This window comes from Populus trichocarpa, chromosome 9, assembly GCF_000002775.5.
Source record: "Populus trichocarpa isolate Nisqually-1 chromosome 9, P.trichocarpa_v4.1, whole genome shotgun sequence".
Lineage (NCBI taxonomy): Eukaryota > Viridiplantae > Streptophyta > Magnoliopsida > Malpighiales > Salicaceae > Populus > Populus trichocarpa.
In genome coordinates, this window is record NC_037293.2 from 12741722 (window position 1) to 12768322 (window position 26601).

General features: G+C 36.6%; 2 protein-coding genes across 6 annotated transcripts; one reads left to right on the forward strand and one right to left on the reverse strand.

Moving 5' to 3' along the window:
* The first annotated feature begins 4704 nt into the window (after positions 1–4704).
* On the forward strand, positions 4705–10349 carry LOC7481691 (protein NLP1). Of its 4 annotated transcripts, none has more exons than XM_024607992.2 (5): positions 4705–5043; positions 5664–6628; positions 7144–7191; positions 7286–8291; positions 9123–10349. In XM_024607992.2, the coding sequence occupies exons 2-5, from the start codon at positions 5696–5698 to the stop codon at positions 10043–10045; spliced, it is 2910 nt and encodes a 969-aa protein (XP_024463760.2). In that variant the 5' UTR covers positions 4705–5043; positions 5664–5695; the 3' UTR covers positions 10046–10349. The 4 variants fall into 4 exon arrangements, with proteins under 4 accessions (XP_024463760.2, XP_024463757.2, XP_024463758.2 ...); XM_024607990.2 differs by having other exon boundaries at positions 4706–5043; positions 5463–6628; XM_024607991.2 differs by having other exon boundaries at positions 4706–5043; positions 5466–6628.
* Positions 10350–11780: 1431 nt separating this feature from the next.
* Positions 11781–25757, reverse strand: LOC7481690 (uncharacterized). 2 transcript variants are annotated; one of them, XM_052455838.1, is made up of 38 exons: positions 25466–25752; positions 25229–25328; positions 24998–25105; positions 24684–24800; positions 24365–24515; positions 23859–24106; positions 23513–23689; positions 22353–22417; positions 22134–22251; positions 21888–21971; positions 20837–20932; positions 20581–20682; positions 20090–20158; positions 19367–19462; positions 19196–19297; positions 18637–18750; positions 18406–18489; positions 18152–18280; positions 17871–18069; positions 17640–17783; positions 17460–17503; positions 17217–17300; positions 17030–17098; positions 16849–16925; positions 16559–16628; positions 16252–16401; positions 15574–15639; positions 15182–15326; positions 15045–15109; positions 14860–14925; positions 14113–14206; positions 13655–13691; positions 13476–13533; positions 13212–13322; positions 12863–12930; positions 12517–12583; positions 12370–12438; positions 11781–12086 (listed from the first exon to the last, which is right to left on the reverse strand). In XM_052455838.1, exons 1-38 carry the CDS (start codon positions 25525–25527, stop codon positions 12030–12032), a joined length of 3762 nt encoding a protein of 1253 aa, XP_052311798.1. In that variant the 5' UTR covers positions 25528–25752; the 3' UTR covers positions 11781–12029. The 2 variants fall into 2 exon arrangements, 1 of the variants encoding a protein (XP_052311798.1); XR_008060110.1 differs by lacking the exons at positions 11781–12086; positions 12370–12438; positions 12517–12583; ... (1 more) ...; positions 13212–13322; positions 13476–13533 and having other exon boundaries at positions 13667–13691; positions 14844–14925; positions 25466–25757.
* Positions 25758–26601: the final 844 nt, after the last annotated feature.

The following is a 26601-nucleotide window of genomic DNA, read 5'->3' on the forward strand; positions in this document are numbered from 1 at the left end:
CAATCGCACTAAGGAAAACCCCTTCCAATGAGATTGTGCAGTCACACTAAAGAGAATCCATTCTAAAGAGAATATACAATTGCACTAGGGAGAACCCCTTTTAAGAAGATTGTGCATGAGTCTAAAAGCTCTCATTAAAGATCTGTAGATAAAGAGTGTATGTCAGAGAGATAATTATTTTAATTTAAAAGTAAATTTACTTCCTAGCAAGGATAATATATCCTGAGGTAATTTATTGGACTCTATAGAGCCCTCTGATCCATCCTTTATAGAGTGGTGTTATTTCACTTGGAAGACCTCTGGTCAATCCTTTTCAAGGGTGGAGATGCCGCGAGTTTCGAGATTTGTTGACGTGGCAAAACTTAATTTTGCCCCTGAGCAGCCAACATAGCCCGGGTGATGGGTTGTACTTGGTTGATGAGTTGTTAGAAATCCAAATGGGCAAAAGTGCTCGTGGTAATGGGTAGATCCATCAAGTGTTCTAGCCCAAGTATGTCATGGTTATGTGCCATGGAATGACCTGAAAATGTCATTAGAAAGAAATTGACGGCTTTTTTATCAATTTTCCACAAACAACGTCAATTGATGATGTCCTAAAAAATCCAAGTAGTTTGGGGGCAAGGTTTATGTTTTGGATAATCTATAATCTTCTGGTTCTGGCAAAATGATCCATTCTCCCTAGTCAAGCTGGCTAAAGGTAGGTGCATGATACCTATAAAAGATCCTCTTTTGTGAATTTGAGAACTCTCTGATGATTAAGTCAGTGACCTTTTGAAAGGAAATGCAATAATATTATAGAGAGATACTCTAGAAATAAATATCCAGTAGGAAATGAAGATTCTTAACCCTTTTTTAAAAGGATTCATGGTTTATTTATAACCCATAAGTTTTTTTATAGGGAAGAAATGCTAAAGTGTAATATTGCCCTGGTAGTATTAAGAAGAGAAAATATTTATGGCATATGTATTGATGTGGATGGAAATATAGTGGGACTTTAAAGAACTTTTACATATTATCTCTTACACAACATTGATATCGATGGAAATATGCGAGTTCTTTAAGGACTTTTATACACATAATGGATATAGAGAGAATAGGATCTCAAATGTAGTTGTACCTAAAAAGTTAAGTCCTTTTCTTGGCTGAGCTCAAGGGAGGTTAGGTTTTATTCAGGGGGTTTTTGGGCTCTTAAATTTAGGTTTATAGAATCTTCATTAAGAATAGAAAATAGAGATGACAGATATCCATAATGAATCCCTTAGGTATCTTGTATTGAATATATTGGCTCGTGAAATACACAGCTCTTTTTTTAATTGAATAAACAATAAATAAATGCAATGTGAATATTTATGTATAACAGTTTCTCATATCATTATATATCATCTGAATGAAAGATTAAAAGAAAAATTAAAGAGCTATTCTCAACTGATGAACTAGAAGTTCTCAATATTTTAAAGAATCAACTAAACCATTCCTTGAAGGAAAAAATTGTAAGGGTTTTCATGGACAAGTAAATTGCATAATTATCAACATTAAGCATCTATGTACGTATAGAGTAGACTTTGAAAACTGATGAGAACAAGAATGATTTGTCGATGAGATGATGTTTTTATTTATAGCAGTCTTAAGATTCCAAAAAATTAATAGAAAAAAAAAAGTATGAAAAACTAAAAATCCAAATCTTGCCTATCATTCCAAAACCATACACATGTTCATGCTATATATATATATATATATATATATATATATATATATATGTTTACAAGGACAGGTCTAGGCATATTAGTTCTTAGCATTTAAATCCAAACCCTATCTATTAAAAAAATTGTTATTGCAATTGCCAACACTGATTTTCATTAATTCACTACCATCTCCATTGTAGTTTGAGGTCATATCTTATAACCTAATTAGGTTTTCTTTTGTTAATTTAATTTCTTGATTATCTAAGATTTTATGTTTATAAATAGACTTGTAATTAGAATATAAAAAACATAGAGAAGAGTTTAGAGTGTGTATGTATGAAAAATTAAACACTCGATAAAATATATGTTTTCTCTCAAATATCGTGTTCTTTAACTTTATTATTTTACTTTGCTTCCCATAAAATACCTACCTACCACAGCTATCTTTCTTCCAACATAAACTACATGGCTTGGCAATCTATATCGAAAGTTAATAATATTCTGCAAACATATGTGATTGATTCCGTTGTCAAGTATCAATACTTAAATGCTGTCATAATCTAAGTAATGTTATGATCACCATCTCAAACACATTACTTGCTGAACATTTTCCAGTTATGTAACACTGGTGATCTGCATAAAGTTTGAACTTATAATAGATTTAGCGAGTAAAGTACTTATCAAACTCCTGAAATTTCATCAAGTTACTGGGAGGCAAAGATTTTTTTTGTTTTTTTTTTTAAAGGCTGAAACTAAACTCATGGGAAGGAAATGTGTATGGAAAGACTGAGTCGATCGAGGACAGGAAAAGAATCAGAAAGAAAGAAAAATCTACCAGCATGAGGCTCCCACTTATTCAATAGCAAGAGCTTCTGCAAGACAAGATGCTGATGTCGTCAGAGATGAGAAACTATTGGCCGAAGATCAAACGTTAACATGGAGGATACTAGTGGATGGTTCGGCTTCAATGGATCCATCATTACATCGTTCAATAATGGAGAATAATCAAGGTATACAAAGGAGCTTTGAGAGGGAAGCACGTAAGCAAAAGAGTAATTAATTCGATGCGCGCGAGTGTGATAATACTAATCACATTTTATTAACATTTCTTTCTGTATTTTTAATCACATTCTGTGCGCATCACCTCTGAAAAAATTGAACACATTAACAAATCTTGGGAAGCTACAATCAGCATTTAATCACTGGCTTGCTATAGAATAACATTATATTTTATTGTCAATGACTTGGAAAAGTTACTAAAATATTACAAAAAGCTGCAATTCCATAAATCTGCTCTCATTATTTAATTTTTGTTCGTTTTAATTTGCTATTCAAGATCAATAATTGAGAGACTGGGGCTCCCCATCTTGGATGGCTGATACGAAACCTCATTATCCTACGCTTATTGGGATCGAAAACAAATAAATCAAATATAGGTGGATGGATCACATAGTGAAGGACTAGATTTTCATTTTCCTGTTTTATTGACGGGGCCAAATTAGGTTAATGTAAGTCTTATGCAGAAAAGACTGTAACTATGAAATCCCAGCTGCTGCGAGTATTTATATAGAAGGAAGATGCCATCATGCATGATCATCGATCATTGCATTTGACTTGGTACCAAAGTATGGCAGGGCTTAAAACCTGGCTGATAATTCAGCTGCTTATAATCAAATACTTTCTGTCTAAAACTTTGATTGCTAGTGCAAGTAATTGTTAATGTCTCCTCAAAAGCAACATGTGTAGGCCTCGAGCAATGAGGGTTAAAGAGGCACCCTTTACGAAATCACCTCAGATTTTCCATTTATTTGGAATCACGACTGATGACTCGAGGATTCCACCTCTGGACCATTAGCATAAACTAGCAATTAATTAGATTAACATAATTAATTATCTTGGATTCTACTTCATTAATTGGGTACGTAGACGCGGCGATCTGGCCCCCTGGAAACTTGAGGGGCACTTATTGACAGTGGCTAACATTAATGTGACCCCTTCATGAATATATATGATTTCTTCTGGAATCCTGTTTGGTGTAGATCTTTAGCCCCTGTGAACTTTCCGGAAATGCTGCCGTGTAACTGTTAGCTTTCATTTAACCGATCTGCTTAGTGACCTCACAAATATGGGGAACTGGGATCCATATTTAATTATGACAAAAAAAAAAAAAAAGCAACCCTTTTCATGTTGTCATCAACTTTAAATGAACTGATAGTGCTTCAATTATTCCTCTGGAGTAGACACCCATGTTACTTTTATGTATTAAATTAGTATGGTTTGCTAAGAATACCTTCTTGAAAAAAGGAACCATAAGTAATGGGATTAACCTACCCAAGGTTAGGGTTAAGTTCAAAATGGCCTTGGAGTCATAAACTTAAATAAAAAAAAAAAACATATTATAAGATATTACGAATCCTTTTCAGAGGCTTGTACTTGATGCTGCAGAATATAAGTTATAGTAAAAAATGGAAATGGGACTTTGCGTGATAAATTATATGTTAGAATAATGTCACACAAGGGCAGGGGAATCTTAACAAGCTAGCAAGGATATATACATATATATATATAGTACACCACCATAACATCCAACATACCTCACTAATTATTAATTAATTCTCAAACTTTGAGAACTTAAAGAATAAAAAATATTCGCAATCAGTTAATTACCCCTCTCTTCACTGTATTAAAGACCTACAAAACCAGACTATGTATGCATGGCAGTTTCCCTTTATTAATCTTATACAAGCCTGACCTCATAGGAAGCCTGCATATGTACAGGTAACTAAAGCTTTGATATTATCCAGTGATTGGCTCTTATGTGATGAGTTTTGTTTGATGTTCATATATGAATCTTGGAATCACGGTGTAAAACAAAAAAAACAAAACCTTCAAGACGGTAGTCATTGATTAAAAAATATTAAAAATAAATAAATTTAAATAGTATTTTGTTGTTGTCTGTGTTGTGTGGGAGGGAGGGAGAAGATTCTTCACGCGCAGTGGGCTGAGAATGAGGATAATTGGCATAGTTTTGTGGCCTTTACAAAATACAAATACTTGGAAAATCGGCTTCCATCAGGGAACTAACTATAGAGCTGTCTGGGCCACAACTGAGGATAATTTCCTCTTTCTTCTCTCTCTCTCTCTGTAGCTGTACTACTGACTCAAACCAGGATGCCCTTCTACTTTCCTTCTTTAGCCTTCTTGTCTTGTAAGGGAAAACCAACCCAACTCATCTATCACTGAACAGAATCTTTGTTGCTCCTTAGGTTATGTACTTGCTGCTGCTGCTGCTGCTACAGCTACCTCCTGTTCTTCTTTCTGATTTAGATTTTTTTTTTCTACACAGACACTTGTAATAGAAGTAAGTTACTTGTACTACTTCTCTTTCTCTTTCACTTTCGTTCACTACTGTTTCTTTCATGTGTTTGTCTGTCTATCTGTCTCCTTCTTCTTTTATCTGCAACTGTTTGCTTGAATTCAGTGTTTACTGTTGGCCTAGAAGCTATATTAGAAATGGGTTCTCTCTCTCTCTCTCTCTCTCTTGATAACTGACTGACATCATGGCTTACGTACTGGTTGCTTCGGGGTTTTTATTTTTTTTTTCTGAAGAATTAAAGTTGTTGCTTGTAATAGTATGTAGCTGAGGGCTTGATAAATAGTTGCTATAGAGTCAACCACAAGTTGTTCTTTAAGATAATAATCAAGGTGGTCAATTGATCATATTTTGTACTTGCTAATAGTATAATTAACTTGTTGTGTTGGTTGTGAATGATGGTGTAGTAGGTATTTCTTCCTCTGAAATGCATTTGTGAGTTGCAGCAGTTCACAAAAACAATTTTTTGTTGACTATGTTTCTGCAAGATGGGCATATTGGGTTTTCGGAAACAAGCGATCGCAATCCTTCCTGGAAGTTCCTCTTTTTGTTTTTCATCTTTACTGTTCTTTTGTGTTTCGGATCGTGATAAAAGTTTGCAAATTCAGATTTACTAGGAGTTGTTGGATACAAATTTTCAATGCAAGTACTCGACATGGATGATGGAAATGGTGCTTTTGCTCCTGATTCTTCATTTGGGAACTTCTCGGATGCTGCCATGGACTTGGATTTCGTGGATGAACTCTTGTATGATGGATGCTGTTTTGAGACTGTCGATGAGTTCGGTTTTTTGGAGGCTGGTACCTCAGCCTCTAATGATCTAAATGACCCTAAGCAATATCTTCCGTTTTTTGAGTCCAACAGCTGTAATTTGAATGTAAATCCTTGTCAAGAGAACTATCAAGTAGCAACAGAAAAGAACTGTGACGAGAACCCGCCTATAGGAAATCCCAAAATAGAGGAACTTGGTGTGATCGGATACCAAAACCAGAATATTCACCCGTTTACCGCATCTTCAGTCCAATCTGGAGGTTTTCTAGTTGAGAAAAATGAATTGGGTAGAAGATTGTGGATTGCACCAACTAACAATGCGAGATCATCTACTGGGGTAAGAGAAAGATTGATGCATGCTATAGGACAGTTGAAACAATGCACCAAGGATAGGGATCTCCTTATTCAGATATGGGTGCCTATAAAGAAAGAAGGCAAGCATGTCCTCACCACTTTTGGCCAGCCATACTTGCTTAATCCTAAAAGCCAGAGTCTTGCAAGTTACAGAAATGTTTCAAAAAAATTTCAGTTCCCAGCAGAGGAGGATTCAAAAGAGTTGGTTGGTTTGCCCGGTCGAGTTTTCTTGAGGAAGTTGCCTGAGTGGACACCAGATGTTAGTTACTTCAGCTGGGTTGAGTATCCACGTAAAAATCATGCGAAGCAATTCAATATAAGAGGATCCTTTGCAGTTCCTGTTTTTGAACAGGGCAGCAGAACTTGTTTGGGTGTTATTGAGGTCGTGACAACCACTCAAGACGTCAGTTATCGTTCAGAGCTAGAAAGTGTCTGCAAAGCTCTTGAGGTCTGTTTCTTTTCCTTCTTCATCTTCTTGTTCTTACATGCATCACAACTATAATTGTTGATTTTGCTCAAAGAACAATGGAAATCAACATATGGACGAATGTTATAATCTGTAATGTCTAGCCAAAGTGCCCATTTGCATTTTAAATCTGACAGCCTTTCTTCATTGCAAGTTATCCTTAGGCTATCTCTACTCTTGAACATGCACTCATCTATCATACATGATGAGTATTTGTAACTGGCTGGTAAGCTATTAACATTTGGCTCTATCCTCTGTGGTTTTACTCAAGTCTCCCTTACTTTCTTGTTTGTTTTGATTGTTAGTACTCTGTTCCTTTAAAAAAAAAAAAAACTTTTTCATCGACTTCTGTTTTTTTTTATTGTTATTATTATTGTATTGAGAACCTTTCAAAAGCACCAATAGTCAGTGGTTTATTCATAATATAACTTATCCTTCCTTTGAACCACAACTTATCCTGCCTTGTATTTTTGTCTAATAAGTATAGTGACATGCAGGCTGTTGATCTTAGGAGTCCAAAAGACTTCCGCCCTTCAAGCCTGAAGGTGAGTGGATGATGTCTTACAAACACTAGAGATTCAAATGTCTAAAAATTTATGATTTACTAGTGAGACCACATGCATGCTTCTCTTTTCACAGGCTTGCAAAGAGTTTTGCCAAGCTGCAGTTCCTGAGATATCAAAGATTTTGGAGTCTGTTTGCAAGACACATAGATTACCTTTAGCACTAACGTGGGCCCCATGTTTCCGGCAAGGTAAAGGTGGATGCCGGCATTTTGATGAGAACTATTCTAATTGTATTTGTACGGTGAACTCTGCTTGCTTTGTAGCCGAGACAGACAACTTTGGGTTCTATGTGGCATGTTCTGAGCAATACCTTTCATTTGGTCAGGGGATTGTTGGGAGAGCTTTCACAACAAGAAAACAGTGTTTTTCAACTGATGTAGCAGCGTTTAGCAAGACAGATTATCCTCTCTCTCACCATGCTAAGATGTTTGAGTTGCATGCTGCTATAGCGATTCCAGTACAAAGCACCTATGCTGGACCGGTTGATTTTGTCCTGGAGTTTTTCTTTCCAAAGGATTGCTGTAACACTGAAGAACAAAAACGAATGTGGGACATATTGCCTATCACCATAAAACAGGCTTGTTGGAGTTTGCATGTTGTCATGGACAAGGAGCTTGAGGAAACTGTCAACAAGAAAATGGTAGTTGCTTCAGATGAGAGACTTAATAAAGATGAAACTCAGAAATTTGCATCTTTGTTCAAAGAATCTTCTGAAGCAGAATCATCCTGGATTGCCCGTGTTGCGGAGGCTCAGCAGAAAGGTAAAGGTGTCTGTGTCTCATGGGACCATCGAAAGGAGGAAAATAAAGAAGAGTTCAAGGTGACATCTCACTGGGGTAAGACTCAGGATGAATTGTACCACAAGCAGGCATTTCCAGAGTTTGGGAAATTTCAACAAAATTCTGTACCCAAAGGTAGTATTGAATCTACTACAGATGCTGCTTCTGCTGAACACCACTCAGTAGGCAGCAGAAAATCGGGCGACAAGAGACGAACCAAGACAGAGAAGACAATAAGCTTGCAAGTTCTTCGACAGTACTTTGCAGGAAGCCTTAAAGATGCTGCGAAGAGTATTGGGGGTACAAGAACATTTACAACAACTAGAAATTGCATATTTTCTTGCACTTTTTTATTCAAGAAAATATTAGGCACTGAGCTAGCAAAAACCTATCTAATATAGAACTTAAGAGCCTTTCTTCATTGATGCAGTCTTAGATATAATGGAGACCTTCCTATCATAACGACCTGGAAGCTTGGCTAGACCAATGTTTGCATATAGTTCAACCATTCTGACTTTCTGAGTACTAGTATCCTGCTGTTCATATGTTGTTAAAAGTTTGACACCATTTTCTGGAATCGATTACTGCTTATTGCAAGAGCCAGCACTACTCGTTAAAAGATATATCTTTAGCCTCTTATTTATACATTTGGTGCTTATATGTTCATGATGTTGTAACTTGAGAACACAGGATGGTGAAAATGAGTTTATGCACACATACCAGACTGATACTTGGAGAAATGCATTGCATCTATAAAGTAATCCCAGAATGAGCCTTCATAACAAATATGCTATTCTTTCTCTCTCAAATTCCTTGATCATTCTTCGTATATAACTATTGAATTTGTCACTGAACTTCACTTTGTCTGCTTTGTTCTCATATTTTCTCACAACATTATACTGAAGTTTTCCTAGCAGGGCATGCCATCTTTTGCTTCTTGATATTTGCAGCTTGTGTCATTGTATGAGATTCCATTAGCCTTGTTTCATTGTTGAGCCTGCCATGCCTTAATTTGCATGATCCGACTTTGTTTTATTTTGTAAAAATAGCATGTTGATTCTTCTTATCTATCCATGAATAGGCTACAGCCAGCTTGGTGCCTGTTACTGACCTAGTTTATTCCTAATGCAGTGTGTCCCACCACTCTGAAAAGAATATGCAGGAAGCATGGCATCACTCGTTGGCCCTCTCGAAAGATTAAGAAGGTTGGCCACTCATTGAAGAAACTTCAACTTGTGATTGACTCAGTACAAGGTGCAGAGGGTGCCATACAAATTGGTTCCTTCTACACCACTTTCCCAGAATTGACCTCTCCAAATTTTTCTGCTAATGGTGGTTTTCCATCAAGCAAGGCAAATGATGATTCCAATAAATCAAACCATCGCCCTGAGAATGGCATATTTAGTGCTGCAGCTAGTGCTTCAAAATCCCCATCCTCGTCATCTAGTCAGAGCTCTGGATCAAGCATCTGTTGTTCCACTGGAGTAAAGCAGCACACGACCACCAATAATGGCTCAGTTAGTGGGTATCCATTATTGGTAGAGGACCCGGGTGGTGTGCTTAAGAGAACACACAGTGATGCCGCATTGCATGCCTTGAATCGTGACAAATCAGAGCCTCTTATAAGATCTCAAAGCTTCAAAACATTTGGCGACCTTCCAAATCCAGAGACTCTGCCACCCCTCCCAAAAAGTAGCAGCCAGATTATACGTGATAGGAGTGGCTTTAGAGTGAAGGCCACTTTTGGAGCAGACAAAATCCGGTTCACCTTGCAACCGAACTGGGGTTTCAGGGACTTGCAACAAGAGATTGCAAGGCGTTTCAATATAGACGACATTTGTAGAATTGATCTCAAGTATTTGGATGACGATCAAGAGTGGGTTCTCTTGACATGTGATGCTGACCTTGAGGAGTGTAAAGATGTCTACAAATTGTCTGAGAGCCACACAATCAAAATGTCCCTTAATCAACCTTCTCAACCACATCTGGGAAGTTCGTTGGGTTCTGTAGGGCCAAATCTGGTAAGCTTATTGGGAGGTGGAGGGCCATTCTAATGCCATAGTCAGTTACTAAGAGGTCATAGCATCTGGGATTAAGAGTGTAAATTTTCTTCATTGGTGACTTTTGCTTTGAATATGCATCCAGTAGCTTATGAAATGGCCTAGGATTCTGTAAGGGATCTTTTCCAGTTTCATGTCGGCATAGCAGCCATTGAATCTTAATTTGCAGTTCGGTGGCAATTTAGAAGAAATAAATAATTGGTTCAAGCCAGCATGTTGACTGCACATAAATCATGTAAATTTACATCAGTAGGATTGGATTTGAAATGATTTTTTTGTCCCAAAAGGTTAAAAACTAGGCTTTGCCATTATATCTATGCATGCCTGCTTATTGAATGCTCCCTGGAAATATGGGATTGGACTATAAATCCTTTCATCTTGTCCTGTCAAAGCCAGTATGTATGGCTTCAATGTCATGCCTCTGTCGATCATGAGCCCTGGGGATACCCAATCTTGTAAACCTTCTTGGCCCCAGTCTAGTACAACGATATATCTGAATGGGGGGTAACCTTCTTGACCCATTTCCATCATTCTCCTGCAACTTCATCAGCCTCATGCTTGCTTGCCCTTTTCCCTAAGCCATCAATCATAGGCATGAATAATGCAGGTTCAAACCCGAATCACAAAGCAAACCAATGAAAACAGTGAAAGTATCAAAGTCTCCGGAGCCACCATATCTTTATACAACCAAGAAACACAATCTACACGGCACATGATTTAAGGAGAACATTATAAAAGTAGATCGAAGGCGGGTTTCAGGGAATAAAAAACGCAATGATTTAAATTGCGAAATGTTCTGATTGGAAAGACCCGATTTCGCTAGAACGGGTATGAATGTTACAAGAGAAGAATGCAAGGTTTCTTGGGGCTGTGAGGCGATGAGAAGCTAGGGTAAATCATCGAGTTCATTAAGCATTTCGGCGCGAATGAGGAAACGGGTAGTGATGGTAATTGATCGAGGACTGGTAAGGAGAGAGAGCGCTTGAAAAGGTGGCCATGACAGCCTTGGGATCCTTGGTTAAAAGTGAATGCTGATTCTTGGAACACCAAATGAAAGAAAAAATCAGACTCGATTGTGTTGGAATCGGAAATGTTCTAGTTGTGCTCTAGGAATCATGTTTCTACAACGAAAATAACAAATCCTCGGACTCATCTCATTGATCAGGTGTCACACGATTTTTAAGTTTGGTACTAAGCCAATGAGTTGTGCCTTCACCAGTTTTACTTGACTCTTATCACTTGCATCCATTATGCCATGGCAGCCTGTTTTTGTGCTGCTGAGAATCTAAGACATGTTAGGCCATAGCGGTTGCAGACAATCGAAGACATCCAACGCTTAAGGTGACAAACTTATTTATAGCTATCATCAACTCATTGAGGAACCTAAAGCTATCACAAAGCATAATCTACTCGGCATACCGTTCCTTTAAAATTTGCTGAATTCTTGCCCTGATCCTGTATGATGATTTTGTTACGGGCGTGTCTTGCCCATTCCCCCTCTGGGCAGTGGGCACTCACTACCTTTCTCTGAGTGACTAATCAATTGGGGAACAGAGGCTTTCGCTTTCCTTTAATTTCAGATCTCTCTATCATGTCCGACTAATTTATTCTTGCTTGAAGACCAGGCATCCGATCGTATAACAAGGTCCACATCCTTGCACAAGGTGATAGGTCTCAATGATCAATGCATTGCATTAGAACGAACGGTTTGCTGTTTGGAGACGATACGTTAAACATAAAGTGATGAGCATTGTTTTTAAGAAAAGTTGAATGATCTTGACAGGGGTAAATAAATTGAACTGGCTGTACTAAGTGTCCTAGCCTTGAGCTGTTTTCCCCGGATGGTTGTTGTATTACACTCTTCCCAAATACTAGGAGTGTAGTGCCAAACAGTTCAGTACTCTTTCCATAATTATGTATTGCAATGTTCTTAATTACAATATGCATGTTGATCAGCCCAGGATGATGAAGTAGAAGCTCATCTTGTTTCCATGATGACATGTCTTGGTGGCGGACCGAACACGCTCAGCACCACCTGCAAATCATAAACATAGACCATTGTCATTATTCCACCAAGAGTAACGAATAGGTAATAGCTTTATGTGATCATCATTCTTCCTTTGTCATCATGCTTTCTTTTTGCGTTGGGCAGTCACCTTCCACTGCTCAACTATCACATTTACATAATGGCACAAAACAGGGCATTACCGGACAAGCATAAATATTCCCTTCAGCCGGGGATTTAGAAGGGCGGGAGCGCATGTCTAGAGATACAAGAGTCAGACAAAGGTTCTGGTAGTGGGATAAAATTAACTTACTGGGAGGAACACCAGTCCATGCAAGAAACCTATAATAACCAATGCCAGGTACATTTGGAAGTAATAAACCTGCAAAACCCAGAAAGCTATTTTATATCCTTGGAATGGACAAAAACTATTGAAAGCACAAAGGGATAAAGCAGAGACCACAAAAACTTCAGATCTCGCAAAGAAAAGGACAATCACTCCAACAAGCTTTGTGAGTGTAATTCCACTGTCAAGAGTCATGGAGATAAAAGATCATCAATTACTGGCTTTTGGTTAGCATAAAGCACAATCATGGACCTCAAGAAGATAAATGGTATTAAGTGAATGCTTCATTTATATTTTTACAGTTATATTTGGAATCCATAGTATTATGCGCTTATTGGGAGGAAATTTCAGCTGAAAATATGACCGCCTTCATTTAAAAACTGATATATAGTGCAGATATGAAGTTTAAATGAGGTACCACAAATGATACAATGACAAGGCAAAAAAAGCAGATGATAACCTGAAGACGGAAGCTCCCATTGTGCTCAGAGCCTCTTTTGCCCTCTGGCCCCTATCACCATGGCTCACCTGTCAAGAACACAAGGTTGTAGAATATTAGCAAATTAGTAAACACACATCAATTCTGTAGGTGCAAGTATTAGGCAATGGCAGTTCCAAGAGGTTCCAAAAGGTTTTGATGTCAAATACGAGGGTAATCACTGTACTTGTCTGTCATTTTTTATATATAAAAAAAAATGCAATTTTGGAAGCCCATGAGTAATGATACCCCATCCCCTTCAACAGCTACTGCCTTGTCCAAGAAAAAATCCAAAAACCAAAGAGTCGCCACAACAACTATAGATACTAACCAAGAATGCATGTGCTATATGCACACAAAACTCAACGGCAATTCCAATTGACATTATAAGGTTGACAACAGAAACTGCATTTAGTTGAATATCCAGAATTGCCATTACACCCTGCAGGATTTAAAAACCAAATAAGTGTATTTATTAGCAGACAATTGACATTAAAGGGTAAAGGTACATGAAATGACTAGTAGATAGAGATGTGTGCCATGGTAAAACTTTTATCATCAGACACAAGCGAAGGATTTTCTTTGACCATTATACCATTAAATCCACAACAATCATCACCAAAACAAGTAGAATGATTGCTGAACACCAAAAACTGCATCAAAAGGCAATCAAAGGGATTAAAGGTGCATAAAACAGTGTCTTCAACAGTAGACAGCTTCTATATTTAATAGCAACAGTTAAAACTAAACAAGGACCAGAGAAAGTTTTTAAACCTGGAAGTAATGACCAGACATACAATAAATATAGCACCTGCATAGTATAAAAAAAATATTCAGATGCTTAAAAGGCTCATATGCACAGAGTACAAAATAAATGTAGAACAATTATCTCACCATGCTGAAAAAAGGACATGGTAAAAAGGCCAAATGTCTAAACATTTTGGTGATTCTGCAGTTTCCAAATTTTATAACTTGAAAAAACATATAATGATTTTGCAAAGTGGTCTAATGAGAAGGGTTATGTTGTATTTCAATGCACTAAAAAAGATTCAATTAAATAGATAAAGTAAAAGTTCCATCAAAATTTATGACCAGCTTTAATGCGGTCCACACAGGCATTGTGTCATCTGTGAAACAAGTGTGCCAACAAGGACTACTTCATAAATAATGGACCACCAAGACACCAAAAAGACTTGATTATATTCATCACAACCATGTATTGTAATACTGACCAAGTGCTATAGCAATGTTGATCAAAGCTATCCTCCAAATGTCCAGGTACTGCTCAAAGAAAATGTAGAACACAGAATATGGAAAGATTTCAATCTGCATCAAAGAAGTAAAGAGAGTAAAATATATGAATATATATCAGAGAAATATATTGCAGCAGACAATACAAAGATTTAGTGAGATAACATGCAGGAGGTAGGAAAAAAGACTTAAATCATGGCCCATCATTGACTCTGTCCTCAGAGGGATAGGTCTCCCATCCCTCTCTCTTTTAAGTAATTACACAAAAAGCATTTATGTACCACATTTTTAGTCACAAAATTGTGTTTCCAGGCCCCTCTCCTCTTACTCAGGTTGCCCATGACACAGACATGAAGCTAAAAATAGAATTAGGTAATGGGGTACGATAATTAATCTTTATAAATAGGTCTTGAATAATGTAACGTGGTCAGAATATATGATTTATAAGAACTAATTGCCTGGCTACAAACATGTTTGTGTCATGTCCACCGGGCAGAGCACTATTAGTTGCTGAATATCAAAAGCTAGCCAACATTTAGGAAAACATCAGGGGAGAGTAAGGAACTAGAAATTAATACATTTTACTAATTGTGCTATCATGCTTCAGTGTCTAGGCGGGAAAAGAAAACAGTTTATCCAAATCTATTACTTGAAAACAAACATTCTAGAAGCACTTTACAACATCAAGAAAGCTAAAGAAAAGGTAACAAACATTTTTTAATCCAAACCTTCAAGGAATCAGAAATTCTTGAACTGAATTCCCTTGCAGCTCGTAGAGCATTGACATAGTCCCCCTAAGGAAATGAGAATCAGATAAAGCAAAGATGGGTGTATGCATCAAAATATGAACTAAGAAAAATAATAAACTATGTTCTAAACTTCTAGTATTAATTCATTAAAGGAACTTCCATACTTGTTTGTTAACCGGCGTGTGATATGTACGGAACTCTGAAGCTCTTATAACACCATTCTCGTAACCTGATACAGTTTAAAAGCAATTGAATCAAAATGAAGCCATTCAGAAAAGGAGAAAATGCCAATCTAACTAACCATTTAGATCCACACTGCTGGTATAAGCCCCATGACCACCCTTTGCACAATCAGAAGATGGCAGAGCATCAAGGAACCATGGAAGTTTCTCTCTAAATTGCACTGTAGATGGCCGATCATTAACCAAATCCGAATGCCGAAAGCACTGGAATCAATCTAAAATGTTAGACGTTTTCTTCCTGACAATAAATTAATTCTGCTTTACATATGCTGTGTGCACACAAATAATAGATGACACGAAACAATCCATTTACCATATGTCATAGGCCACTTGAATAACATGGTATCACATGAAAGTGACAAGGGTTTTTAGAACATATTCATAAAGTGAAAAGGGTACTTAGCCCCACACACACACACACACACACACACACACAGAGAATGGACATCACCGTTGTGCAGTCTTTGCAAACTCCACCAAAGCCACAAGAAAATTCATCAGGTGAGCAGCAAGGAGGCTGAAAAGAAAGACTTTAGCTTCAGTTTACTACTAATATGACAAAGTTCTGTAAACAACACCTAGCAAACTCAATAACAAACATGAATTCAGAGTTGCACCAGTTGTTATTACACTGGAGAAAATCCATCCAATTTCATGCAATATAACTACATTCACAGAATGGACTCAAAGAAAGATTAAAAAAAAATGTCCCATCCAAAGTGGATACTCTTACACCTCAAAAACTCTAATAGCACAAAATCACGATAATTCAACAAGGTAAATATAAGATGCTGACATCACTCTTCAGACTTGAGAGTGTATATGTCTGCGTGTGCAGGCAGGTCTGTGTGTGAGAGGGAGAGAGCGAGAAGAAGAATTTTTTTAACACAAAATCACAAAAATTCAACCAGTAGCAATAAGATGCTGGAGTAGTTCACCCCTCATGCTTGGGAGTGTTCACGAGTGTCACATGGCATGGGTATGACATAAGAGGTGAGAAAGAGAAATTTTATAATCTATTAGACCAAATCCAAAATGTCAATGCAAAGACACAGTTTATCAAACAAAAAGAGACAAAAAGGTAGAACTTCCACAAAACAAAATAGCAACGTATAATATGAGCACCAACCTGATCATCTGGTGGGCAATAAGTACCATTCATGAACTTACGACAACAACCAAAGGCCTCTGGTGATAACCAAACAAGAAAGTCATCAAGCCATGAAGCAGCAGGCTTGGCTATGTAGCTTGATTCTGGAACTAAAGATGCCCTCGATACCTTCAGCATATATAGGTGGGAAATATCTTAATACTAATACAGCCTGTATCGAGGTGAAAATCCTTTTCATACTAATATGACATGTTTATTAACGTGAAAAAAAGAAGTGATACTTTAACCCCAAATATGGAATGAAAAATACTTGACCACCCATTACCTCATTCAAAAGGGAGTTTGAATCACACTGGCTGATGGAGCATAACTGGTTTGTATGCCTTGATTCCAAGCTGAGTGAGAGAGCCATTGGGCATCAAACAAACTATTAGAAGATACCTAGTGTGAATAATCTTGCTTAACAATACAGTAGGAATAGAGGGATGTTATTAATTGCCATTATTCAAGCCAAAAATGAACACCGCACTTGTGATATATGATGTACAGTAGAACTATGAACTTCAAAGATGATAGATTAAAGAAAATGTAGTGAGATAGCAGTAAAACTGATACCTATAGTTGTAATCTTTAACAACAAAATACAAGGGTGGTCCAATTCTCAGATATTCGGAAATATTATTGAAATAACCCTGAGACAAATACAACTCTGTTTGTAAGACAGCAACACAAAACGCAAAATACTAAATGGGAGCAAATTTACAAGATAAACAAATTGAGGTATGGAGACTTAAACCTGAAGGTAGGAATCACGGGGAAGAACCACTTGTTGCTCCAAACCAGACTCAATCCTAGGACATAGTGCCTAAGAGAGAGAAAAATGAAGAAATATTAGAATAATAACTTGACTTCATAGCATGAATATGGAAAGAGGAGGAACAATTTCAAGAGGAAATTAATTATGTGAAAAAAAAAATACTTACCACACTTGCCAACGCAAATGCAACAAAGATAGCAATGACTACTATTTTTACTGCCCAAAGTCCAAGAATGGGTGCATGAACTTCCTACAATATCATAATAATACAAAAGGTCATTTTAGGGATTAAGGCAAGATATTTACACAAACACTGATGTCTGTCCACAAAACAATACTTGCATTCTCGACATTATCCAAAATGAAAATAGATAAATTTCAAATAGCAAGTACAATATCCAAAAGTTACCTTCATATATCTGGCCAAAAGTCCAGGTCTTCTTTGATTAATGCCTATATACCAACATACCACGTCAGAGCCAATATGCAAAACACTGAAAAGATTGTAATTCTAAAAATATAGTGTATATTTCAACACTGAACTTGGCAAGTACAGAACCCAAACTAGAATGAATGCTCCACTAAATACCTTCATTAGATCCTCCAGGTGATGAAGGAACTTTGATGCACGGGAAACAGTCAATCCTGTTATCCTCAGCTCTCCGACAGTCAAATGCAATCAGTGCAACAAAAGCTGTGACTTGAAGAAGAAAGTCCAATAGAACAGCCAAAGCTACAGATAAGCAGGCAGAAAATGTCAAAATCAGAGGGAACAAATGAAATTCCATGGTGAATCAACCACAGGTGAAAACATTCGGACCTGCAAACATGGAGAAAACACGGCATGCTGGCATAGGAATAAAACTTCCAACAGCAAATGCCAGAATCTCAGACAAACTAGCAAGTGTAATTGATGGGCCAACTTCATGCAGTGCATTACTTATTCTCTCCTCTATAGCTAACTCAATTGATTGGCGCTTCACAGCATGCACCAATATACACATGTTATCCACTCCAACCTGACACAGATCAAAATCAGATGCAACTCCACTGGAAAAAATACAGTACTAACACAACATTGGCTGCTAGAACTGAACTTACCGCCAAAACCAGGAAAGGAATGACTTCCATTATTATTAATGTAGATTTGACTCCAACTGCACTGAAAAATCCAACAGATCCAAGGACAGAAAGCATAACAAGAACAACTCCTGAAAGACCAAGCAATACCTGGAACCATTTCATCAAGTAGTGAGTTTCTAGAGAAATCATAACCGCATTTCTCATACAAGGACTACTTAGCCATGCATTTAACATATAAAGCATGACAATTTAAAGCAATTGTAAAATCATACCTTGGATGAGAGAAAGAAGGTAGACAAGCGTGATGCATCCCCCAATGTCACAGAAACATAAGCAAACATTACAACATAGCTCACCTGAAAGTAAGTTGGACAAGAGGAGGGGCAAAGGGACGTTATAAGTTTCAAACTTAAGATCAATAACAAAGGCAATGCTCAAATGACAACTTATTTACTAGATCAGTGGCTTTTTCAAATGAAAGCATAAATTCTCCAATGACTTACTGCTATAGTTATAATATCTGCAGTACTTTCTCTTTTCAATTCTTCCTCAATTGAGCTTTCGCTTGAGTACGAAAGTGTAAGATTGCTAGACTGCACCATGGGCAGCAGCTCTTCCTGCCAATAGGATTGGTTGAAGTTATAATACAGATAAATCATACAAAATTCATACTGCTACTAATGAAAGCAAAACAGAACCTCCACGAACTGCACATAAATTTCTAGGCTCTAGCCCTGCTTACCCAGTTCTCATTCTACTGCCTCAATCCAGCAAGACTACAATATTTAGGCCAATTATCACGTGTGTACATGGAATGTATATTCTTAATAACATACTTTTAAATCCAAGAGGAAAATTATACTTCCATGACAGCATTTGCAATGCTCCAAGATTATATGACATGGGAGTTCAATAACATGATATTGCATAGAAACTTCTTAATCACAATAGAAATGAGAATAAATTTCCTGAATAACATCAATGTGAATCTCACACAGAAGGAATGCAAAATCTGTAAATGAGCAAAAAGAAAGAAAATGCAGTGCTCAAACCACCACTAACCTTCACTAACCGAATGAAAGCTTTTTCCCATGCCACAGCCTTTCCATTGCCTGCTTCATCAATTGCATTATTAACTGGGTAGGTAACGACAAATGCAGATGCCTGAATTGAAAAATGACATCAAAGTGTTAGCACGGAGTCATATTCTTGTGCTAAGATTGAACACCTTACCTCAGAATAGTTGTTCCCAGAAAATCCTCCTAAGGCAGTGCTAGGGTCAAGAGGGGCTTTAAATGCACTCATACAAGTGTCTGCAGTAGTATAATGCTGGAAGTGGAAAAATGCAGGCCATGAAAGTCAATATGCATCCAATGGTTAGAAAAATCACAAAATCTGCAATACAGAAAAACTAGGTCCTAAATTGACCATTTCAACAAATGACCTTGCTTCTCAAAGATGTGCCAACCATGAAAAAGTTTTTTGACATGAGTTTTGACTATGAAGAAGCTAAGTGGAGACACAACAGATGATGAATTGACTCTGAGACAATTACATTCAGCCAAAAATATTTCATCCAAAATGATAGTGGATTGCGACATTAGAAGTAACATCCACATCTTTTCTTTCAGCATATGTAATAACTTATTGGTTAGTTTTTATCCGTGGGCATTAGGGAAAGTGCAGAATTATTCTATGCACATTTTTGAAAAATAAAAAATTGAGGATTACAAAGATGATTTATTCTTTGAATTTCATTCTTCACATCTCTCTTTTGTTTTCTTAGCAACAAACTTGTCTCTTCTTCCAATATCTCTAGGAAAAGATAAGCAGATACAAATATAATTCAAAGTATTTTAGTTAAAGAAGATAAATGCACCGATCAAATAACCACAGATCACTAAAAGTTTTTCCATAAATATCTAAATTTCAAGTGCAAGGGGGTCATTGAATTACCTGAAAGCAATACTCAGCATGTTCCACTCCTCCATAGTCATCATAATTTTCAGGGTCCATTTTAAAATACTATCAAGAAAGGAAAAAAAGAAATGATGTAAATACTTGAAAAGTAAATACTACCATGCTAATTAACTTGTTTAAATCTTGAGAAGACACAAAGCATGTATATTTCAACATCCACAATTGCCATCATAATTTTCAGGGTCCATTTTAAAATACTATCAAGAAAGGAAAAAAAGAAATGATGTAAATACTTGAAAAGTAAATACTACCATGCTAATTAACTTGTTTAAATCTTGAGAAGACACAAAGCATGTATATTTCAACATCCACAATTGCACTAAAAAAAGATAGGCAATAACCTAAGCCTGACAAAGACTTCCCCACCAACCCTGGTTTGTCACTTATACAAGATGAGGACAAAATGCATATGAGTTTCACCCTTCAACATGCAAACGATATACGGATGCAGGAAAATGTAATAAAACCTGTAGCAAGCTTTGAGTGGCACAATCATCGCCAAGAGGCTTCAAGCAAATGTCTGTCAGAGATACAACTGAGCCTGAATAATTTGCACGAATTCCATCAACCTGGTAAAGAGTCAAAGAAAGAGATGGTATCAAAGCTCTTATTAAGAGAGCACAAAAGGGCGTATACCCAACCTGTTCATTTAAAAGAAAGTAAAGGAATACTTTTTTAGATTAAAAACTTTCAACTTTTTCACATATTGGAAACTCAGAATACCTTCTTCTGTATTTCAAATAGTAACTGGATATTTTCATCTGTGACAATACTGTTTCTCTTGTCATTCTTCGAATCTGGCAAGGTTGCTAATATAAGCTGACACACACAAATATTGACACGTCAAGCGTTTTATATAAAAGTACATTAGAACATCCCATCCTATAGGAGGGGGAGGAGAATAATCAGAGAAAGAGGACATCTGTACATAGTAATTTCCATCAAACAAGAATGAAGAAACAGCAAACTTTGAAACAGGAAAGCTTTCAGAGTGTGAGTGGGGTTGAAAGGAAAAGAATAGACATACATTAATATCAACCTAAATCCAGTAGCTAAAGTTGTGACAGTTGTGATTCAATTATACTGAAATCTCTCTCATTGATAAGGGTCACAAAACAAAAATCCAGCCTCATTATCTTTACAGTGCAAACACAAAGAAATGGCATTCGATATTTCAATAGATTTAGCTTACTAAAAATATTTTGATCAAGATGTTTCAATTATTTTCAATCAATGCCCTTTTTCGTCCTTATTTAACTTCCCAAAAATCTTTTCATCCCAATTACATTTTGATTCAACCAAATTCTAGTTGCCAATTTGTTTTCCAATAAATCAAATAAGAGGAACAAAAAATCATTGGGATATTACAGGAGCATAGACTAACCTAACAAGATATTCTCTAATAAAAAAAGCATTAAACAAATGAACACATGGAAAAAGAAATGGTGTATGTAATGTCTGACCAAAAAAATATGCTTATACACAATAATTATAGTATGTCATCTGGCTGGCAACTATCATTCTGCAAGCCACATTTTAAAACTTCTGATCACATGGAAATTCCTTGACCTCTTAAATATTTTTAGGAATGTTCTTCTATTTTTGTTCCCGGATGTTGCTAAGAAATGTGAGTGAAAGGGAAAAACAACAAGCATCCTGGTTGTGATTGACTTTTTCTTTATTTTTTCCTCACATTGAAGAGAAGCATACATCATGGCAATTAAATCATGAGAAATTAAATCAAAGAGAGAAATATTAAAAGCAATAATGAAACCTGTTCAATTCTGTAGAAGGGGGCAAGGTGGCTGTCAAAAAAATGTTTCTCTTCTGCTGCCTTACTCCCAGGACCTACCCACAACTACAAAATTATATTTGTCATAATTAATTTATAAAAAGAGAGATAAGCATGTGGCAATGCTATATCGATGAACACTACTTGATTGACTTGTGCAGAGTTAAGTGTACACCAAAAGGAAAATTCTCTAGAAAAATATGAAACGAATAGATTTCAGTGGGATACCTTCTCGGGCCGGGTCTCCACCTTAAAACAGATTAATCCTATACAAAGCACAAGAACAACTGCAACTGATGAACAGAGGATAAGAGTAGGATTTCTAGCAACCCATTTTCCATAATTCCTGGATGAAGCATGAGAATTTATCAGCATATTTCATGTACGCTTATGAATTTATCAGAATATTTCATGTAAACACATGGTTCAAGCATTGTAGCATTCAACCTGTAAAAGCTTGACATATGTCCTTGAACACCATCTAGTTGGAACCTATTTATCAACCGAGGCACCTGTTATTCAGCATGTAGTCAATTAGTCCTTTAATACCAATCACATGGGGAAAAAAAGAAATAGCCAGGCATACAGCAAGGAGAAATGTAGGACAAGCACCACTGAGACTAGAAGAAACACATTTCGAAAAAACATAGAGAAGCATGTAATCTTTAGCAACACCTATCAAGTCTGCTTCTCAAAGCCTCAAATGACAATTTCCAGCTTTCTAAAACATTTCTATCAAAACTTTTGCTGCCAACCCACAAAAAATAGCCTTTCTACCACATCAAAACACCCCAATAACGAGCACTTCACAAATGTGTCCATGGTGATCAAACAGATGAGACATCAACACATATTCACACCCAGCACTTCAACTTGAGCCCTTGTCACTGCGCCACTAAATATTCACATGATCAAAGTCTACTAAATACAGCAACTGATGAGTACATTAGCAGACCTTAAGGCACGAGAAGGAGAGCAGGGTGATAGAGAGGGATGAAGTTAAAGCTACGAAAAGGCACAATGGTTTATCATTTGATAGATGAATGACAGAGATTGGCTCCATCTAAGAAGAAATACATGATAAAATAAAGATTTTGGAATGAAGTTAAGAACATTAGTTAGTAGAAAAGAAAGGAGTTTAGAAAAGATTAAAAAAAAAAAAAAAGAAGTTCCCCCATATGTATTAAGATCCAGGACCACTAGCATTGCATGCCTAGAAAACTCAAGACATGAGTGTAGATGAATCTAAAAGCAAAAATAAAAAATCAATTGCTGAAGATCTCAGTTTCAGACAATCATAAGGAAGTAGATTTTATACCCTACAAGGAAATGGGAGTGTAAGATTTAAAAGAAAGGAAGGTGGGTCCTCGAAGTAATGGAAGTTTTGCTAGTTTTTATGCAATCAATCTAACAAGACCACTAAATACGGCGAGAAGTGAAAGCTGACCATGCCATGACCACATATACCGGAAAGAGAAAACCCATGCAAACTCTTGACCAATGAGAAAATGTCTCACTCTAAATGAGAGATGTGCTATTTTATTAGACCAACCAATACTATAGAAAAGAAGGGAAATTGGATGAGAAGAATCAAGAAGTTTATCTACCTTTCCATCCTTTTGGATTTCAGTAGAATCAGCTTCAACCTCATCCATCGAACTCAACAATGGTTCTTTGCTGGCAGCAGCTCTTCTTTCTCTTGTCCGATTAAGAGAAGCCCATCCCAGAAATGCAAAAACCAATATGATGTACAAGATTGCTACAGAGAAATCAAGACATTTAACCTGCAAGCATAATTCGAGAAAACCAAGTAAATTATATACAACAATGCAGGTCTGTCACTTTCCATACTATTCCAAGACATCTCAGTCATTGACATGACAAAATATGGTCTAACCACCGAACAGAAAGAACAACCAAAACAAAAGAAACTAAGTCACAGCATTTCCTTACCTTGAGAGGCCCAATTCTAATCAGACAGGATTCTTTCTTGGGCGGAGAAGGTGGCTCTGAACTAGAGCACGCTGGAGCTAAAGGGCAATCACCACAAGAGCATCCCAGTGAAGTGTCTCCACATGAATAAGCAGAGACATTCATAGGGACCATTTTTGATGAATCGGGAATAGTTGACTTAAAATCAATTTCATAAGGTGAACCAGGAAACCCAGGGGGTGCCTTCTGACCAATAAATGCAAACCATTCTACAAGAACAGAAAGTAGAAAAAAAATTAAAATAATATTGGATAGCAACAGAGACAGATGTTCTACATTAAAAAATGACAGAAACTAATGCAGCAAGGAGCATTTTCTTTGGCGGGGACCTTTTAATGTATCAAAGGGAACAGTCATCTAGAAGTCAAAAGCACATAGTGGTAAATATACCAATTTTACTGGCAATGAAGCAATAGCAAAAGACTGCATTAAATGTTCAAACATCAATTCACAAGATAGCAGGTCACCTTTAAAATTATTGGCACCACCACCAACAAAATCTATTGCTCGTGTATTCATAGTCCCAAATTTTACATCCTTGCAGGAGTCATAGAGCCTTTCTCCAAAATCATCGGTTACATAATAGGCAATACCATCCACAGTGAGATTGCCATTAACCTTGAACAAAAAAACAAGAAGATGGCTATTGAAGAATGAGAAAATTGTTTAAAACACAATTCTGAAAAAGAAAAAAAAAAGGGGGAGAGAGAGAGAGAGAGAGCGAGCATATGGTGCCTTGATGAAACGAAATATTAAATTATAACAGATCAATAGGGTCGTGCTAACCTCAGAAATAGAAGTGACATTGATGAAAAGACTTTGATTGGGTGAACAAGATAGCTCACAAAAAAGATTTAAGAAGTTCCTCAAGCAAGCTGGGCAGCCTACAAGCAAAGGAATTGCCTGCAAATAGATTGCATTATGCATTCCACATCATTCCCCAAGACAAATACCATGAAGCAAACAAAAAAAAAAGCTTGTCCAATGCTCTGAACTAAACTGGATCAGTCCTTAAAAAAGCTATAAAACAAGAAAGAAAAACCATAAAAGAACAGCATCCTATAATGTAATAATCTTGAGAGGGGGAGGGAGGGTCTTACTTGTTGGACCTGAGCTCGCAAAGTGTCAAATTGAGTCTCAGTACAACAAACATTTCCACTAATTGCAGGACACAAGCTTTGAATCTTAGCAGAGAAATAGTCATCAGGCTGCATACATCAAACCAATAAATAATTAATTAATCAATATCCCATAATTTTATTTACTTAAATACAACTAAAAAATGCAGAAAAGGGGGATTAATAATAATAATAACAACAACAACAACCAACCTTGACAGAAGAGGTAGGAAAGGGGCAATTGAGAACTTTGCCATCACTGCGTGCTCCACAGATATCATACATGGCACAGTACTCTTTCTCATGCTTTGCACTGCCCAACAAATCACAACACAACTTCTTAATCACTTGCGAATCTTGTTAATTTAGCAAATTATAAAAATAAAAAAAAAAAGATGATCAGAGAATTGAAAAGAAGAAAAAGAAAGGTGAGTAGCGGGAGTAAATTACCCGTAAGTGAAACCAGAAATCAAAGAAGAAGAGAACAAGAGAAGCAGAAAGAGCATCGCCATTTCTTGCTTTGGTGATCGTTAATGATTTGAGATTAGAGGTGTTAGATGGGTAATGGATAGAGTATACAAGTAAAAAGTAAGTAAGGTTAAGGAAGGACTTGAGAAGGTCGGTTTCTTGCTGAGGTTGCTGTCTATGAAATTGACTACCGAGACGAAAATATAAATGTTGTTTTTTTTTCTTTCTTGTTTTTGCAGTTAGAGCGAGGAGAAAACACTGGCTGCCTGACACGCAGTTCGGCAACCCAATCCAGCTTGGCCCAATTCCTCTCACTCACCCTGTCTTTACCGAACCCGAACCCACTAACTTCAAATTATAATAACTGGTCTTCCTCGAATGTTATTAAGAAACTGTTTGAAAGTATGGTTATAATTATTTTTTAAAGTATTTTTTTATTGAAATATAATAAAATTATTTTTTTTATTTTTTAAAAATTATTTTGAGATCAGCGCATCAAAACAATCCAAAACACACAAAAAAAATTAATTTTTAGCAAAAAAAATTAATTTTTTTTAAAACATGGGTTGGCCCGCGTTTCCAAACGGGCTCCAAACCCGACTATGGTTATAGGCTGGAGCGATTGGGTTAACCCATGTTAATGTTATTTAATAAAAAAAAAGACAAATCAGGTTTAGAGCCTATTTGAAAGTGTGGTTGCGGTTGTTTTTCAAAGTGTTTTACTCGGATTTGCATCAAAATATAGTTTTTTTATTTTTAAAATTTTTATTGATATTAGCGCATCAAAATGATCTGAAAACACCAAAAAATATTAATTTGAAGTAAAGAAAAAAATTTAAAAAAATTGTTTTTTTCAAAAGCGCTTTTGAAACGTAAAAACAAACAGGGCTTTAAGAAACCTGGATAGTTTTCGTTGTAGCATAGAATTGAGTTTTCCTTCTAAAACGAATAAAAAAAATTAGTAAAGTAATATAGTTGAAAAAATAATTAGAAAAGTAGCATATTTTAACGAGTTACAGATACCATCTGCGACTCGTCTCGAATTTTAAACATTGCAGATCCCTTTCTTTCACTTTCTCTCTTTTCCTCCTCTCTCTTTATTTCTCGCTCCTACCCTC

What these genes read in the sequence shown, in the direction of transcription:
- LOC7481690 (XM_052455838.1), bottom strand. Translation starts at nt 25,527, where the DNA reads ATGGCGATGCTCTTTCTGCTTCTCTTGTTCTCTTCTTCTTTGATTTCT. An exon ending in CTGGGAACAACTATTCTGAG is followed by an intron (nt 19,298 to 19,366) that starts GTAAGGTGTTCA and finishes TTTTCAATTCAG; the next exon opens with GCATCTGCATTTGTCGTTAC. An exon ending in TGTCTGGTCATTACTTCCAG is followed by an intron (nt 13,534 to 13,654) that starts GTTTAAAAACTT and finishes CTTTTGATGCAG; the next exon opens with TTTTTGGTGTTCAGCAATCA.
- LOC7481691 (XM_024607989.2), top strand. Translation starts at nt 5,696, where the DNA reads ATGCAAGTACTCGACATGGATGATGGAAATGGTGCTTTTGCTCCTGAT. An exon ending in GTGTCTGCAAAGCTCTTGAG is followed by an intron (nt 6,629 to 7,143) that starts GTCTGTTTCTTT and finishes AGTGACATGCAG; the next exon opens with GCTGTTGATCTTAGGAGTCC. An exon ending in TGCTGCGAAGAGTATTGGGG is followed by an intron (nt 8,292 to 9,122) that starts GTACAAGAACAT and finishes TTCCTAATGCAG; the next exon opens with TGTGTCCCACCACTCTGAAA.